Source organism: Aplysia californica, unplaced genomic scaffold, assembly GCF_000002075.1.
Source record: "Aplysia californica isolate F4 #8 unplaced genomic scaffold, AplCal3.0 scaffold00397, whole genome shotgun sequence".
In the NCBI taxonomy this organism is placed as follows: domain Eukaryota; kingdom Metazoa; phylum Mollusca; class Gastropoda; order Aplysiida; family Aplysiidae; genus Aplysia; species Aplysia californica.
In genome coordinates this window covers 36,751-55,922 of record NW_004797667.1, presented here as the reverse complement: position 1 = coordinate 55,922, position 19,172 = coordinate 36,751, and the positions used below count along the sequence as shown (strand labels likewise).

The window sequence follows — 19,172 nt, the reverse complement described above, 5'->3', positions numbered from 1 at the left end:
GAGGCTAGCCCAGGATAGAGAAAAGTGGAGGGTGTTTGTCCGTGGCCTATACCCTGGTGCAGGGTGAGAAAGGCAATGATGATGATCTTGCCGTCTGTCGCTTCCAATTTTTGCTTGAGGGTAGGTGCTTCACAGCATTCACCGATCATAAACCTCAGGTGGACGCTATACTATAATATGTCCAAGTTATCCCCACCCTGGTCAGTTCGCCAGCAACGTCACCAGACATTCATCTCAGAATTTACCACGGACATACGGCACATTTCAGGGAAGGAGAACGTTGTTGCAGACTGTTTGTTCCGAGCCATTTTCCAGACCACATTGGGACTGGACTACAAAGCAATGGCTGAGGCCCAATGCACTGAAACATCTTCTCCAGGAGAATAATTAATAATTAATAATAATAATTAATGATAATAATGATACAATATATATCCACTTTGCCTCATATTCCGGACTCCTGACTCCTGACTCTTTCTGCAGACAGCAGCTTTTCTCTACTAATACTCCATGGCTCTTTCTTACTGCTGTCTTTCAACCACACCCCTGATCTCATGATAGGTAAGATCTAACACCAAGCCTTCTCCGATGGGGGCGAACAAACTCGGAGGTCCAGTGTGCAAGTTTCGCTCGTTAAGATCCCTTGGTGGTCCGAAAATCGATAAGAGTAGGCTTCGGCTGCCACCCAGGCAAAACTCCAAATTCCAACCAAACTGAGATGCCTAATAAATGTTAGATTGTTTTCAGTGCACCCATTTGATCTTATGCTGTTGCGAGTACCAAGACATTTACCAAACAAACAATAACAACAGCAGGAGCAGCAGCAACAACAACAATAACAACACTTAAATAATGATAATAATAATAATAATAATAATAATAATAATAATAATAATAATAATAATAATTATACATGTACATGTAATAATAATAATAAACGGGAAAAGAAGAAGACGAAGAAGAAGAAAATTGAAGAAGAAAAGACAGCAGACGGCAGACGGCAGAGTTACTCCCCTCGAATGTGTCGGTGTTTATACGACTGAAAGTTGGCAAGTCCTGCATAGGCCTACTGTTTTTCAACGCATTTCTTATGATAGAATAACACCATTTGGATATGTCTTCGGAGGTAAGATACACTGATGTTTATACATTCTTAAAATGTTAGATATGAGTATAGATCTGCGTTCACAGCATTAGCTTACTTGTTTTTTAAAGGAAGGGATCAATTATCGATAGGGAGCGTCTGATACAGACCCGGTAACCGGGAACAAAGTCACAAAAAGTAAAGTAGACCCGGTAGGGGAACTCTTTTGTGATTTCGGAAAGTTTCAGCGCCCTCTTGGCTCAGGGTAGACCTAATCTAGATCTAGAATACAGACATAAATCGTTGATCTAGTTTCGAGGGATACCCACATGGAACGACGTGTTTTCGGTAACATTTCGGATTTCCTAGAATAGATTAGATATCTAGAGGGAGGACTTCCGTAATGAGCTTCCACTATGAGACAGAGCAGAATTGAGGGCTTGGGGTAGGGGTAAGGGTAGGGTTAGGGGTAGGGTTAGGTCTAGATCTAGGCCTCTTCTTTATTTGTGTTTGAAGGGGTGGTCGCTCGTTACGGAAGTTCTTCCTCCTATCTAGAATCTAGAGACATCGGCCCTTGGCGTGACCGTGCCCTAACCTAAGCGCGACCAGTTCCCCATTTTTCCTTTTGTGCAACTCGTGTACAATCTATTTTAATTGAGTTGTCACAGAACATGTCATCATTGTTATGTACAAGAAAGGATACACACATTGGACATATCATTGACAACACATCACATTAGTCAATAGTGAAAGGCTGTACAAATACAGTTTTATCAAAGCTTCAGCACCAGAAAAACATGTGTGTGTAAAACAATTTTTTAACTAATATGAGGCAAAAGCACAAAATCAATGGGCTGACTTGTGAACAGTGATGACAAACATGACTTGTACATACAATGATGACACAATGTACAGGAAAAGACAAAGTCATGCCTCCAGAGAGAGAGAAATACACACTTTAAGAATTTTAAAAAAACCCAGGAGAGGTTTCTTTTGCTTTGAAACAGATATCAGGTCATATCAAAGACAGTAGACAATCACAATTACGTTGCTAATTATGACAAACAGTACTCGTACATAACAGTGATGACAAAAACAACTGGGAAAAGGTAAAATCATGCCTACAAAGAACAAATTTGCACTATGAGATACACAGATCAATAAAGGCGTATTTTGTTTCTAAATGAATCTTGCATTATGAAATATATGTTGAAAACTTATATTGATAATAGCAATTATTATGAAAAATATTACTTGTACACATGACAATGATGACACAATGACACAATGAGTATTGGAAAAAGGCTTATAAATCATGCCAACAAAGAACAAATGTGTACTTTTGAGTTAGACAGATAAACAAGGACATGTTTGTCTATTTGTTTGAGTAAAAAGAGCACACATGACATAAAAAATGTTTGCTCTTAGGACAATGTAATTTCTAGTACGTCAGTCAGTCTTGTACGGCTGCATGACGACACCCCAAACGTCATCACTAAGCACAAAAGTAAAAGCTAAATCTATAACCACAGAAATGATCCATCTCTCAAAGTTTGTTCACACATCACACTCTTGTTCCAGGAATCCAATGTAAACACCGCAATTTCACTAAAATATTCAATAGGGTAGCCTAAAAACACGCAAAACAGTCCAGTACGTCACATTCAACGCAAGATTCTTGTGCGTAACCGGAGGGTGACGGCAATGACTACTTTCGTTTTTCTCTTTCCCCCGTTGCTTCCGCTGTTCTGGGGAAGCGGGTAAGGGGAAGTCACTCAAGAAAACAATGATATCCAGGCACTGTTGATGATCCGTTCAAAACAAAAGTAGGCTAAAATTCGGACTTCCGGTACGTCGCAAAGTGACGCCATTAACGGCGAATGTTAAACAGCCGACCGAAATCGTAGATCTAGGAACCCGATGTTCCTTTCGCGCATCACAGCTTTCGAACTATTGGATAAACGACGAAAATCAAAAAAGATTTAACCAGCTGTGGTGATTCTACTGAAAAATAATGGTGTTTTCTGAAACACCTAGTCCATGACGACACCACTGACGCACAAGGGATCCGAATTATTCGTTTATTTGCAAACAAATAAACCGATTTCTTGAGCAAGTGAACCTTTTGCGATCACAAATAGCATAGAATCAAAGCGCAGGTTAAAAGAACCCAAAAATACTAGATTTTGGACATTCTTGGAAGTTTGCATTGGTGTGCTCAAAATGACAGTCCAGGAATCACAAAAAAACGAACATTTTTGGCAAAAAATTTACAAACTCAAGATTGTAAAGCTGACACTGGGTCTGAAACTGCTAATGCAGGTTCCACATCCTATATTTAACATAAGTTTTGGAGGAATAAATACTAATGCCTCACATTTTATGCACACTAATGTGAGATGTATATATGGTCAGTCTAGCCATCATATTAAGAATAAGTACGGCTAGCCTCTTCCTTCTAGATTCTAGATCTAGGTAGTAGGCCTACTTGGACATGATGGAAGACTGCACGAAAATTGCCGTAAAGTACGGTAAAGACGCAGGAGGATTAGATCTTGATATCTAAATCTAGATCTAGAAAAATCTAGATCTACCCCCCCTCCTGCATTTTTAATCACTAAGGCCACCTCTGTTCTTATCCCGGGTGAGACTAGCGCAGGCGAGTCTTTTGGCTATTCTCACCCGGTGTGCATTCACTGTTATAGTCTAGGTCAACCAGTGTAGCGTTCACCCTGAACCACAAAATTCTACACTGTGATAACAAAATTGTAGAATTCTGTGCCGTGAACAAATGTTCCATTACTACTGTTAGCCTAAAAGCGTCCAATTTTGTCTGTGGGCAGTGGAGAAAGAGAGAGAGAGAGGGTAGGCCTAGCGCGAGAACTTCTGGGCAAAACAAAATGGCGACCCGCGTAGTTCGGCTCGATTCTGAAAGTTAAATAGCCGTAGCATCTTTGTAGACAACCAAATTAATTTACTTTTGTGTTTTAACATCATTTTTTAACTGTGTTTTGGTCAATTTGATCGTCCAAACCGGTAGACAGTATTCAGAAAGAGAGAGAGAGAGAGGGGAGGAGTAGATCTTGCACGAGAACTTCCGGGCAAAACAAAATGGCGACCCGCATAGTTCGCCTCGATTCGAAAAGTGAAATAGCCATAGCATCTTTGTAAGCGATCAAATTAGCTTACTTTTGTGCAATAACGTAATTTTTTCTTTGCTTTTATCAATTTGATCATCCATACCGATAGATAGTATTCCGAAATTAGGAAAAACAGGTCTTGTTTCACACCGGGTGAGAATAGCCAACGCTGGCAAGTCTCACCAGGGGTGAGAGGTAGATCGTATTTTTATTCTCACCCCGGATGAGGATAGCCACTTCCAATCACTAATATATTTTTAAAAAGAACTAACAATAACTTCAAAGCACCTCTACAAATTAGGCCTATAATGTTGGTCAGTCGGGAGGAGGAGAAGAGGAAAAAAACAAACTGTCTGGGACCGGGATCGAACCGCTCCAGAAATCATTGCACGACTTCAAAAGCAGACGCGCTGTCTATTCAGCCATCAGAACTTGAGAGAAAAAGGTGTAAATTAAGCATGATATAACATAGACACTTCCATCTTTGGTGCCATGCGGTTGGCTATACTTAGATGTAGTCACGTGATCGGAGGGGTATCCTGGTCTGACGTCAAACAAGATGGACGCCTTGCCTAAAAATAGTTTGCGTCTTTCTACGTTTAATCGCATGTGTTTCGAGGCTAGCCTAGATTCTAGATCTAGATGTAGATCTAAATGAAGATTGCGGATGTCTTTTCGATGAACTATCGTTTTTCCTTCGTTTTGGAGTTGGAGGAATCACAATTTGAAGAAAAGAACAATGTCATAATTTAAATTGAACAGTCTCTCTCTCTCTCTCTCTCTCTCTCTCTCTCTCTCTCTCTCTCTCTCTCTCTCTCTCTCTCTCTCTCTCTCTCTCTCTCTCTCTCTCTCTCTCTCTCTCTCTCTCTCTGTCCCTCCCTCCCTCCCTCTCTCTCTCTCTCTCCCTCCCTCCCTCCCTCTCTCTCTCCTCTCTCTCTATCTATGTGTGTGTGTGTGTATCGCTCACTTTCTCTTTCACGGCGTCCAAAATTCCGTCTCAGCGATCTTTTAGTTAGTCCGGGCCCCCGCGGTAGGTCATAAATCACCGGCAGGTGACCTGCAATTTCACGCGTCAAGTCGGGGATTGACTGGGGTCAACTTGTGCACAGCGCTGTCCTATCTTGTCCTTATCAGAACGCATTTCTTCACCTAATTTCATGAGCCGTAAAATGATGCTCACTCTACCCCTAGAATCTACTTCTTCACCAATTTCGCTTCGTCTATGTCTTCTTGGTATGTTGTGAAAGTTTCAACAGTTTTCATTGATTCGTTTGGGAATACAGTTTTAAATTGTGAGTGTTAAGTGATCGGAAGCGCTGTTAATAATGTGATCTCTTCAAACTTAATTACAAATCATTCGAAAATGAAACATTGGTGTTTATTTCTGTTTGCGCGGTGAGATAGCCATCAAATTATATTTTCTAATGATGTGAATTTTGTTTTCTCCAGCACTTTGCAGTGACTGGCAATCAGTTAGTGAATTGTGTTCCTTAGTAAAAATTGTTAAACTGCAATGGGTCACACATATATGAGAGGCATAGAGTCTCTGAATGAACTTTGTCGGGTGTGTTGGCGTTTAAATTTAACTGTCAAACAAAAAAAGTACAGAAAGCCCCGATTATGTAAGACAATGGCAGGAGATATTCTCTTGATTTACGGGATTGATGTAAGGGACGAAGATGAACAGTCATATTCCGTCTAACATTTGTGTCAAGTGTTTTACAGCGATTTCAACTGTCAAAAGGAGATATGGTGTTACGTCACGTCTATTCATGCCGCAAAAAAGCTGTTGACACTAGTAGGAACATGTGGTGTGCGTTTGACAATAGCATAAATGTGAATTCCTTCTCCGTTTTGTCGGCACCGCTTGGGTGGCTGCATACAAAGAAAGATACAATCGTACCTCCCTCCTTCCCCATGTATGCAAGGAACTAACAAACACAATTTATACAAAAACAAGAAAATACTCCCGTGAAACTGCAAAAATTGAGAAAGCAAGTGGACTGGAAGCAATATTCAATCTTCTCAATGAAAGATTTAGCCATGTTCACACTGCAATACCAAATCTCAAACCAGTCAAACAATTTTCACTTCCAGAAATCTCCGTAGCAATCGACAATTACATGGCCGCATTCACACACTATTTCCCCGCAAAGTTATCCCAAAGCAACACATATATATATCATAGCAACACTGTATTCCACACATACAACAACACATGTTTGCTCTCGGGCTTTTAGGAGAATAGGACACAGAAAGCAGCCACCAAGGGATCTCAAAACTGGAAGCCAGAGCACGAAGGATCCCAAACCAGATAGACATAATGCGTTTTATTTTTGTGTCGCATCTCCTTGAAATAGCTCCCTCATTGCGTGCCGCTAGAAAGAAAAATTGTATAAATTTATACTTTTATTCTGTACATGTTCATTTTGTGAAAAGAAATCAGTGCTGTATATATTGAAGATACGTCAGTATATCATTATTCAGGAGGGTACACATTCCATTGGATACAAAAAGTCATGAATGCAGGGAAACATTTTAGCTATCATGCTCATGATAAGTTCCGTGTTAGTGCTGGAAACAAAATTTTGAGTGAGTCAATTTCTGAACACATTTTCCTGTCTTACGTAGCAGTTTTGTAAATATTTATCGTTAGGCTTATAAGTTTTTAGCCACTCAATATGTGTTTGTTGTTTTGACTAACTATAAATAGACATATATTTTAAGAGCATCTAACTCCAAAATGTGAGCAGCCATGGTATTGCTATTTCGTACCAATAAAGAAGTTTAGTTGCTTTCTCTAAAGAACAAACTTGTGTTAATGTACAGTGGCGAAGCGTCTATATAATCAAATAATCACTGCTTCCTTTCCTAATTTTGAAACATTGTAGCAGTCAAATTCACCCATAAACGTAAACCTTATAAATTGAATATGCAAAAAGACTTTTATAATCAACAATGAAGAGTACGCCTAACATTCAAAACGGTTTCACTGCCACAGAAATAGCCTACTCACCCCTCTTGGGCCACTCCATAAGCAGTCACAAGCTTTGATTAAATAAGCTTAAAGTGGGGCTGGAAGAGTCTACCTATAGAGTTGAACGGAATACGTGCATAGCAGTCAATACTGTTTCATTGCCACATATATACCCTGTTCACCCCTTTCGGGTCACAGTTATAATCAGTCGTAAGCCCTAATTATGTAAGTGAACTATTACACTGGTCGAGTCTACCTTACATATATGAGGGGAACTAGCTCCTAATCATCTCTTTACTGCTGCGAGTGCTTGTTTTTTTTCCTCGACTTTTTAACGTCCTATAATCAGATCGTGACCTCGATTATGACACCGACTCCTGGCCACGAAAAGCTAGACAAAAACAGACAAAAGTAAAATTGTAAAAAAAATGATAATTGTCATATTCTACCAAGGAGTTAGACTCCTTGGTATCTCTATAACATATTATAGATCTAGTACTTACATCTCTGCTTCCTTGCTTTGGGTTTGTGTATTCACTTCTAAATTTAAATTTAATTTTAATTGGAATTGATATTTAATGAGATACTTTCCGGATTATTTTGGCGGTTGAATTCCGGATTTGTTTTCATTCACACAACTTAAGAGTTAAGAGTCGCCGCCACGAGTAAGATTCTTGTGTGATATCTCCAGGCCATAATATCTGGTTCCGTTTAACTTTGATTACTCTGTCAAACAAGTCAGCCTTCGCCCCTGTTAATGTATGATATTTTTGGTTTGTGTAAGACGATAAAACATGTGTTGAAAAATTCATTTCACCGGCTACCGACGCAGGTAGCGGGAGGTCGGGTTAGTGACCTCTGGGTGACCGGCCCACCGTGACCCGGTCACTACATCGCCGAGCCAACTAAAAGAGCGATGTTTGTATGCCGTGCTTTTTCTTTGTTTGTCTCTGTCTTTCTTTCTCCCCACCTATTTCCCACTCTATCTTTCGCTCGTTCCCTCCTGCCAACTGGGGCATGTCATACATTTGGCTAGCACTTCCCCCTTCTCTCTCTCTCTCTCTCTCTCTCTCTCTCTCTCTCTCTCTCTCTCTCTCTCTCTCTCTCTCTCTCTCTCTCTCACACACACACACACACACACACACACACACACACACACACACACACACACACACACACACACACACACACACACACACACTACCGGGTCTGGGCGCTGAAACTTTCCGAAATTACAAAAGAATATCCCTACCGGGTCTGTATACTTCGCGACTTTGTTCCCGGTTACCGGGTCTGTATACACTTCGGTATCGATAATAATTCTAGAATCATGAATGGGAATGACGTTTCGGTACAACTTGACTTAAAGAATCTGGGTCCCGTCTGTTTAGACTTGGCATTATCCACACAGAGTACTAGATATCGATACTGATTTAAATATTGGTAAAATTGAAGATTAGCAGACCACCTGCCGGAACGTGGTGGTTTGGTTGGATGTTCAAAGAGGCCTAAATATTCGGTAGATCTATCGGTGCTTTTTCGGTAGTTCCCACATCCCTTATTTGAGCCTAGATCTACATCGAGATCTAGAGTAATAATATTACCTTTCGGTCAAAATTTGGACGAAAATGGCTATGTCGTCTTAAAGCCTCTCTATCTCCCGTCTGCCTTGCCCGAGAATACTGGTTAGGCCTGGGAAGGACTTGGACTTGGATTTCAGACTTGAAATTCTCGTGCCCATCAAGTAGTGTTTGAGACCAAGTATTTAGAACTGAGCAAGTTCAAGTCTTGCGTGACCTAGCAAAATAGATCTATCCCTGAATCAAAAGATACAATTATTTTAACGCACAGTAGATCTACAAACATTGAGTAAAGACTCAGTGAACCAATGTCTAAAGAAATGCTAAAAATTAGCATGTTTCTTATTAATTTAGTGTTTTTAGTTTGTTTGAATTCAAATACACCTACCACCCCTACTACTTGCTTGGACTTGCTCGTCTTAGGCGGATTGGTTGAGTCCATTTCTTCGATAAGGGGTGGGAAGTACCACCCCTATTACTTGCCAGGATTTGTTCGCCCTTGGCGTATTGGTTGAGTCCACTTCCTCGATAAGGGGTAGACAGGCCTAGGCCCGGATAAAGCTTCAATGCCATCATTGCCATTGTCTTCGTGTTCGACGTCAGATTATACACATGCTTGGTTTCCTTGAATGCTGCCACCTTCCTGCCTTTGACGTCAAAGGCAAAGCCGCTCTCATCAGCGTTGTAAATGCGGCTTCCATCCTCCAGAAGAGTAGGGTCCATGGCCACGATATATGTTCTCTCAGCTCCTTGAACCATTTCGATATGGCCTGGCGTGTCACTGTCGCCCGTTCCTTCCCAAGGCCCCTGGTCAACCTCAGGGTGAGCTTAGGGTGTCTCTCAAACAGCCGGTACACCCAGGCCACAGATGGCATGTTTACGTTCCTGTTGTCTTTCTCTGGTGACTGCCGCAAATCGATGATGGCTTGGGCAGTTCTCCGAATATCATTAGTCATCAGGCCGAATCCACTTTTAGCCCGGTCCAATGTAAACTTTACTAGTTTGTCCTCTTCTTCAAGAAAAAGAAGGCACACCTTTATAAGCGCCAGAGGTGTCTTGCCCACTATTTTGTCGTTAAGAGTGGAAAATAGAATATTAAATGTTTTAGCAGCATGTCTTTGAGTCCTTTGACCTGTTTTTACACTTTCAATTGCCTGCAGAATCATTTTTGGGTCGTGTAACTTTTTGTCTCTTTTGGGAGTTTTTGTCTCCTTTTCTCCAGTCTTTCTTGGTCGTCCCATGATTTCGTTCAGATCTTTGTTTCTGTAATGAACACATGAGGGACTTTTCTTAGTGATTCATTATCTAAAAATTTTTTATCACTGCTAGATCATCATCATCAGTGTCACTTTTGAAATCTTCCATCACTAGTTATCTCTAGATGTAGAAGTTAGATCTAGATCTATTTGTATTTAAATTTGGCCTTTTCAGGATTACTGGCATACAAGCTCTAATTCTGGGTTATTAAAATTACGCACAAAGTCATAATTCTTTATCATTTAACCATTGGCATTGTAACATGTTGTGTGCCCGAAAGATTAGAATAACCCATCTCTCTGATGGGGTGTGAGGTATTCCCTCCCCCCACTCCCCAGCACCCTTCCCAGCCCCCTCTGTCTGCTCCACCTCCCCCTCCATTCCCCCCCCCCCCCACTACCAATGGAGGATGACATCTCCGACCCCCTCCCCGGCCTGACCCCGGCAAGGGCGGAGTCTGTCACTCATCCAAATCCCCCACTAGACCACCGTCCAATCCAGGACGGCAACCTAGGAAACACTCTGCCTCCCCCGCAAGGAGGAGTCAGAGTGTCTCTTCGAATATTATGCACTCAGAATTCTACGATGATAGCCTTATAACTGTTACAATTGCGACATACAAATAATCCATAATATTCGTATAGTTCTACTGTTACTTTGAAAATAAGCTTTGTCTGGGGTCTAGTAACCGCGTGTTCACATCAAACTCTCGGACGAGCGACAATAGTTCTAACCCCTACACAACTAACTGCTCAGACTAAAATAATACTCGACCGTTGTCGTCGCTTCTGTCTGAACGCAATGAAGGGATAAGAGGTTTGTTGGTATATTTGGTCGGTCGGCTGTTGTCGTTACTCTAGAACGACTGTCGCTTGTCCGAGTGTTTGGGTGCCCATTGGGGGATCGGCTCGGGTCGGTTTGCTTGCCAGATTGAGGTCTATCATGGCACAAGCTGATGGTGCCCGACTCGTCACCTCAAAAACGATCACGTTTGTTTTCAGGCGACGAGTCGGGGGATCGACTGGACCCGCCCGACCCGCTATGGCCCCTGGTATGCCGAGCCCGTCAGTAAGACTGTTTCAATCGAGGGTTCGCATCACGTGACTTGACTTCGGAGTGCGAGTTCCGCGTGTTTCGGGGACCATCCGTTGACGGGGTCGACTTAAGTTTATGCACACTGGTTGAAGTGTCTTTTGGGATTTATTGGTTTGGTGGTTGTTTTTTTTTTTTTTTTTTTTTTTTTGGGGGGGGGGGGGTTAGACACATGGACTATGAGTGCTTGACATGATGCTTCAGGATCAAAAAAATAATACACACACACTCACACAGACACACACACACACACACACAAACACACACAAAAAGCATATTATATATATATGTATGGACTCCCCTGAAAGTCAGTCTGGCAGTCACCTTGGTGAATTGCAGTTGATCCTGATTTTTTTTTTCACTCCATCCCAGTTTTTTCCCCCTGAGATTCTGGTTTTGAGGTTTCATAGATTGGCAGGTCTGGGTAAGGTCTCTGGCAAAAACCTTGTTTTTGTTTTGGTATCATTCAGGAATCATTTGGAAATTTTTGTTGGTTTGAGAAATCTGCTTGTTTAGCCCTAGTTCAACCACTTTGTCATTATAACAAAAGTGTTAAAGAAATTAGGCCTAATTAGTAATCAATCATAGCTAATATATGTATGTAAATCAGAAAAAAAAGACTTCCCACCTGTTTCTCATGCTTTCTTCTAACATTGATAAGGATACCTGATAGTCTGACATGACTTCTAAAAAAGATCAAAAGTCTAGGTGTTTTTATGGCATTTAGTGGTCTAATGGTTAGACTCTACTCTCTGTCTCTCAGTCTCAACTGTAAGGTTATCGGGTTGAATCCCTTCAGGAGCTAGACAACGTCTCCTTATGAAAAGCACTTCACACAAATTTTCCTCACTTCCCCAAAGGGGGAATGCTATGGATGGTAGACGATCTGGTCATCTTCTTTGAGTTTGAATGCTTGATCGACTGCTTGCACTATATATATGCTTCCTGGGATGCAAAGAATATTTCTGAAAATTCTAGGGTCTGCTGGGGTAGTAATAATTTTAAAGCACATAGAGCATGAAGCAGAGTACAATATTCACATGGGCTACACAATTACAATTAAATCTTATCATTTATAATTATAATTATTGTTTATTAAATTTGTTTATTCTTTTTCTTTCTTGTAATGTCACAGGAGGTACAGAAGCATTCCGTTCACACCCTTGTGTTCCGGTCTCTGAAACGGACACATGACATGTTCCTGTCTGATCAGGGCAACGCACCTCTCAAAGATGATCAGAGGTTCGGGACATTGTTTTAGATTTTGTGTGTGTGTGATAATTTTTGTGCTTTTATTGTGTTTTCCTCTTTAATGAAAAAATACCTGTAATGTTTTGTCAGATGTTACAGTTGCTAAAACTGAATTGTCAATTCACAGGAACCTGAACGAAGCACTGTCTTACCTTGTAGATACATTCAGAAGACAAAATTCATGGCTCTCCGTTTTGACAAAGCTGTTCTTTTTCTGCATAGATTCTTTGCTCAGGTCTAGAGTTTATAAAAAAATTTGAGTCTCATTTAGAGTAAGTGATTCATGTTCTTTATTTACTCAGTTTCACTTTTAGACTCGAAGAGTTGGTGATTGAACTCATGAATCTTTGATCTTTATCGTTGTACATTATATTCCCTCCCACCCAGTGAAAAAGTAAAATGTCTTGCAAAAATTCAAGATGAGTATGGAGCAGTGAAAGAGGCAGCGAAACGTGAAGCTCGGGCCAAACAGCTACAGCAAGCAGGTACTGGAAATGATAGAGCGTTACCTTTGATATATTCTTATTCAAAACCTGCGTAAAAAAGTGTTTTAACTATAACATGTCTTAGTAGGGTGAAATCTATTGATTAATACGATAGAAGTTAGAAGGTTAAAAGATCTTTCTATGTTTGCCACAGTTATGGTGACGAAATTTACCTCTATTTCTTTGACTTTTATGTTGGTTCATTCTGATATCTTCATCATTGTCATTGATTTAAAAAAACTTTTGGATAGGAGTGTCTATAAAAGCGTCTTATTTGATTCAGAAAGTCAAATGAAGGTTGTTTATTTTGTTTGCATTGCACCAGTACTAGAACTTATTTTACATGTAGTGATAATTTTCATATGTATGAATTTTTTAACACATTTGTCCATTTGCATCGAGTTGAGATATTAAGTTTATAATTTTGCACTGTACAAATATGAATGTATATTATGCGGACATAACATTTGGAAATAGTACTATTCTCTTTTCCTTAGTCAATTTTTTTCTCCATATTGTCACCAATCTCCTCTGTTATTTTTGTATTCATATTTTGTAACATTTTTTTCTCAAGGAGGTGGTGACATGCAACATAATGGGGCAGCTACAGGTGAGTTGGTTATCTGTTGTACTGAAGTTTTCTCTACTGCAGTGTACAGCTCAAAATAATCTGTAAAAGAATTACACTGAAAAGATGTTTTTATGAGGGCTGAGAAAGAAGACTGCTATGGGCTATTTTTAAAAACACATTTAATTGTTCATGGACCCCAGCTCATGACTTTTGAACTTGGGAGTAATTGACTTCCTCCAGCTATTTTTCAAAATAAAAGTTTGATCAAGACCATTGATTGAAAAGAGTTTCATGTATCGGTAAGTTTTGCAAATGGGGAGAAACTCATGTATTGAGGGTTTGTGATGTGGTCATTTTGAGACCTTGATATGTTACAATAGTTACTACAGAAGGCAATTTTTCATCCTTTAATTAGACAGAAACTTAATAGGTTCATCTTCAGGACATTCAAGATCACATTCATGACAGACAATTTTAAATCTAAGCAAGAATAACCCCAAAATTGGTAGTATATTACGAAAAGATTGTCTGGTTTCATATGTTAATACTGCACATTATTATTGGTGCATTTTACTGATTTGTGTTTGTTTTTACATTCATTACATTTATATTTTTTTCTTCATATATCAGGTGACGGTCTGGATCACATGAGGTAAGGAGACAGCAGAAGGCAAATTTTCCTTCAGTATTACACTGCTTTAATTTTTGTATCTGATGAATGCTTTTACTTATTAGGGAAAATTTTGATAATTAAAACAGGGCTGCCCATTGTTACGAATTTGGAAGAATCATTAGTGGGTTTTTTTGTTTTTTGTTTTTTGTTTTTTTAATTTCATGAAAATATGATTCTTGCACCTTTATTCCTATTTCAAAAAAATTATTTGCTGTTTGGTTACCCTAAAAAACAATGAGGTCCCAGCAGTCTATGTCACCTTTAAGCTTTCTCTGTGCACAGAGCCCTTGTAGTCATTCAGTGTCACTTTGCCCTTAGAAAAGCAGTTGTACAAAAGCCAGAGAGTTATGGCAAACTTTAGTTTGACAAGGTGTTAAAAAGTCCCTGTAATTTGAGTTTGTTTATGATGGCTCAGCCCAGTGAGAGAATAGAAATAATGGATCATTGTTGGAAACAATCAGCTGCTGTTGGGCATGGCATGTGGTGATCAAAAGACTTATGACACATCCTGTCAGTTTCTTTTGTTTTTGTAAGAGTCAAGCAGACAACCCATCTTTACAAACCCTCCCCCTTCCCTCTCCCCTACCCCTTCCCCAAACCCCCTCCTCACCTTTGGTTTTTTTTTCCTCTGACAACAAGAAGCCCTCCTAGAGCTCTTTCATCACACTTCTATTTACATTTCTTTCATCTTTGAACCTACAACACGTGTCCTTGACACTCCATGGAAGAAGATTAGGATACTTTTTTGCATGTGCACTTTTTTTTTCTCCGATTTCTTTATGCACATTGAATTAAAATGCTTGCTTCTGTTACTTTTTTTTAACAGGTTAGGAGGCCCTGGAGCTGGGGGCAACATGGACAGATCAGATCCAAATAACAGGGTATGGTAATTAAGCTTTCTCACTTAAAAAAAGTTTTTAATGATTTTAGTTGGGTACCAGAGACTTGAAATGTGGTTTTTTTTTTTTTTTGCTTTCAGATCAAAGCACCCGGTTTGGTTCCCATTTGGTCTGTTTTGATGTGGTCAGCTGATAGCTTTTATTGTTTTACTGTTTCCCAATTTTTTCTCTCCCAAATTCTCAGGGTGTCAAAGAGCTCTTCATAGTTCTCTCTGATAAGAACATAAAATAACTCTCATGACCTTTTTGTGTTGCAAGTGCTGTAAAACAAAACTCCTGTTAAATTTGTGTACATATGTCAAATACCCCTCGGCAGTGCCACTGACTGTAGTGTCTTTAGGCCATTCCCAAAGGGGGGACATTTCTCATTCAAGCATAGTAGAATTGTAAATGGGCTGACTCATGTCACGCTCATAACTGTGCCTGATCTACAACGCGGAACTGCTGCTTTTTCTTTCCTGATCCTTACTATTGTAATTTTCTCTACTTCTTTTGTATGTTTGTCACTCTCTTGTGACCTGCTTTTTTCCGGGGTGTCTTGATAGTGTAAGCAGACCTTGTGCTGTTGAAGCTAGAGAGGTGAGCAGTCTAAGTCTGATTCCCTGTAAAGACTCTTCTGTTGACACCCACCCCTTGGCGCTCATAGGACCTTATGCAGTTGCGAGTGCCAAATGCATAGCTGCGCTCTGTCCCGGGCCATCCGTATTTTGTACGGATTTTCTTGAAAAATCGCTGTTGTTTCGGAAATACGGATTTTGACCGACGGTCCCGGAAAATAACAACTTGGCAAGCATACTTCATAAACAGAAAAATTAGCCTTCTGTTGCTTGGGAAAATGACGAAAATTCGGGAGATTCTCGAAAAATTCGGGAGAGTTGGCAGGTGTGCAGTTTCGACAAAGTCAGCTGCTACACATGCGCGGCCTCGGCTTCTTCATTCGTTTGAAAAGATGGCGTCAAAATGTTCGGCGATGAGTTCTAAGTCAGATTCTGGACCAAGTAAAGCAAAGAAACTGAAAAGGCAGCAAGTTTATCTTGACAAATACTAGGTGTCCCTGATAATTAGTCAATGTCCCTGATTTTGAGCAAGGCTGTCCCGGATAGCCACAGAGAGGGGTGGGCAGCTATGCAAATGTTTCTTTTTAAATGACAGTATTCAGATTGTTTTCAGTTCTTGTTGCCCAGCACTGTCCATTGATGTATACTCCCTAATCACCTATTGATGTTCAATATTTTGCCAGGCTCTTGTGGCTGTGAACATCGGACAGCAACAGATGCTTGTGCCTAAAAAAGCTCCTACGATGCCCAAGCCTAACTGGCATCCTCCGTGGAAACTCTATCGGGTAAAATTGAGTTGATGCTGTCTACTGTGTGCTGAAAAATACATGCACTTGTTGTATTGTAGGAAATTAATTTGATCTTTTCATTTAATGATTTCTGAGCTAAAAAAAGAAGAATTACAGCGAGTGGTTTGCGGGTGCTCTGGTATGGTTTGCTCTTTCTTTCCTATGAAACATCTATCGTCCAATATTTCTTCTTCTTTTTTGTTTTGTTTTTGTAAATTGTTACTCTCTTGTAACACCTCTTATCATGGGAACTTCAGTGACCTAATTATGTGTCAAGTGCTGTAGAACATTTATTAAAACAAACAAAAATAAAAGAATTGGTCTGTGTGACCTAGACATATTACATTGCAACTGAAATTTTTATTCCTGTGAAGACATCTGTTCCAATTTATTGTTGTAACAGGTGATCAGTGGTCATATTGGCTGGGTGCGGTGCCTGGCAGTGGAACCTGGAAATGAATGGTTCGTGTCTGGTGCAGGAGACAGAGTCATCAAGGTCTGACATAATATGTTCTTGCTTTTTTTTAGTGATGCCATGTGTTTGTAGTTTAATATTTACACTGTTTTCGTAACACATTTTCACTTTTTATTTCATTTGTGTTTAGGATTTTTATTTTTCATTAAAAGAATAGTTTCAGTTGTGAGAAAGTACAAATGTTTTTCAGGAATGTGGGTAAAATGTCATATTATGGTCTTTGTACTTGTATAAGTATAACTTATCCCAGTTACCCCCAGGGGTTCTCATGTTGTCATCCTCTCATAGATGGTTGGTAGGCACTCTAGTGTGGTATGCTCCTTCTGTTACTTTTCAGCATTTATTGCCCTGATCTGGTAAAATTTGAAATTTTTTGTTCTTGATGTATTTAAAATACAATGACTTTTTGGTGCAATTTTCTCATCTCTTGAATTGTGTAATCCCCCAATGGGCGGGTAGGGGAAGGGTTAATAAATAGATCCACCTGGCTCCAGTAGGTGATGCCACCTCCCACTTGTTGTGGATTTACATACATATATATGTCTACCTCAATGCTCAGATTTTTCCTGTGGTGTTTGTTTCAGTGTATTATCTCTGTCTTCTTTCTTCCTTTCTTCTCTTGTCATTGCTTTTGTGTGTAGCAAAGTTCTCTGATTTGAAAATGGTCTGTTTGTGTAGTGGGGCATTAAACCAATGCTCTATGAAAAAACGAGTAATTGAAAATTGGTTAGGACAAGTCTTACATATTTCTTATCTACAAGGTTCTGCTGTTACAGTTATGGATTTGCTTGTATGAATTTACTGTTTTGTTTGTGTACGTAAATCCTGATGATTTATTTGATTGTGTTGCATTTGTATGGGTGGTTGGGGGGAGCACCACTGGAAGGTTCATCTTGTCTTTCCCTTTTTTTTCGCTTTTCTTTGTCTGTTTTGCTTTTTCCACCACTATATAACCGTTATTATTACTGTGTTTCTTTTTACTCTCAAGCATAAGTCAACTTTTATTTACATAATGCTACAGAGGTTGAATAAAGTGTTGGGTTTTTTTTTTCTTCTGTTTTTTGTCTCACCCTCATCTGTTGCTGACATTGTGTGGCCGTTATTATATAATGCCTTAAACTGTGACTTTATAATGTGTCTTGTCTACCAGATCTGGGACTTAGCCTCTGGCACCCTGAAGCTGACCCTGACCGGCCATGTGAGCTCAGTGCGGGGTGTGGCCGTCAGCTCCAGACAGCCCTATCTCTTCTCCTGCGGGGAAGATAAAATGGTCAAGTGCTGGGACTTGGAACAGAACAAGGTAGTAGGATACATGGCTGCTCATTCCATACTTTTTTTCTCTAGCTGTTAAATCTCTTTTAGATGCCATTTTGGTGTTGCAGCTAGTCCTAATGCATGGGTGGTTGGCAGGTGCTCTGACATGGTTCGCTCCTTCTTTCCTGTCAAAACATGTTTCGTCCTTATCTCTCCTCCTTCTCTTATTTGTATGGTACTATCTAGTAACATAGTAACACCTCTAATCCTCAGCACTTATTCAACCTCTCTTGCAAGTGCCATAAAACTTATTTTGCAAAAATCCTAAGGCGATGAGCTGGTCCCTTGGCTTCACCTTTTCTGATGTTGTCGGTCCTTGTGTTGTTGTTGTTGTTGTTGCTATCAATATTGGCCTGTCCCCACACCCTTCTTGATAAGATAATCTTATTTATGCCCTCAAGGTTGCAATTTAGGCACACTTTCTGCAAGCTTATATCAAAGGGCCTCATCTTGACACAAATATGGAGGTACTCTATAAAAAAACCTTGTCAATGTGGGAATGGATTACATATCTTTTTGTGTGCAAGGTGTGGGTGTTCTGGTTTGGTTTTCTCCTTCTTTCCTATCAAACAACTATTTTCCTGTTCTCTCCTCCTTTTTTCGTGTATGTAACTCTCTTGTTAAACCTCTAATCTTTGGTACATATGAGCTGTGTTTTAAGTGCTGTAACTCTTACTAAAAAGTTTGTACTCTGTCTAGTCCCAAATGCTTTGGAAAACTTTTAACTGCCCAGAACAAATATAACTACCTTGCTGGTATAACAGCTTTGAAAAGCGTTTATTAGCACGCTTGCGGCATGTTAGTACACATTGGAAAAGAGTTCTTGGCATGTTTTTGGACTTGATTGAAATGCTCACGTCTCTTGTTTCCACAGACAATCCGCCACTACCACGGCCACTTGAGTGCATGTTATGCCTTGGACCTTCACCCGACCATTGATGTCCTTACCACTTGCGGTAGAGATGGAACTGTCAGGGTGAGTGGATCCTTTCTGATTTCTTGTTGGGCGCTGAGTTAATTGGGGTGGGG

General features: G+C 40.0%; 1 protein-coding gene across 1 annotated transcript in view; it reads left to right on the top strand.

Moving 5' to 3' along the window:
- The first annotated feature begins 994 nt into the window (after positions 1 to 994).
- Positions 995 to 19,172, top strand: part of LOC101845566 (pleiotropic regulator 1) — a 25,893-nt gene continuing 7,715 nt past the window's right edge. The window contains exons 1-10 of the mRNA XM_005103921.3: positions 995 to 1,126; positions 12,266 to 12,372; positions 12,769 to 12,866; positions 13,441 to 13,476; positions 14,068 to 14,089; positions 14,937 to 14,991; positions 16,250 to 16,351; positions 16,758 to 16,850; positions 17,980 to 18,129; positions 19,018 to 19,119. Of these exons, the coding sequence (XP_005103978.1) occupies positions 1,115 to 1,126; positions 12,266 to 12,372; positions 12,769 to 12,866; positions 13,441 to 13,476; positions 14,068 to 14,089; positions 14,937 to 14,991; positions 16,250 to 16,351; positions 16,758 to 16,850; positions 17,980 to 18,129; positions 19,018 to 19,119 (777 nt within the window). The 5' untranslated portion in view covers positions 995 to 1,114. The remainder of the gene's footprint in view (positions 1,127 to 12,265; positions 12,373 to 12,768; positions 12,867 to 13,440; positions 13,477 to 14,067; positions 14,090 to 14,936; positions 14,992 to 16,249; positions 16,352 to 16,757; positions 16,851 to 17,979; positions 18,130 to 19,017; positions 19,120 to 19,172) is intronic.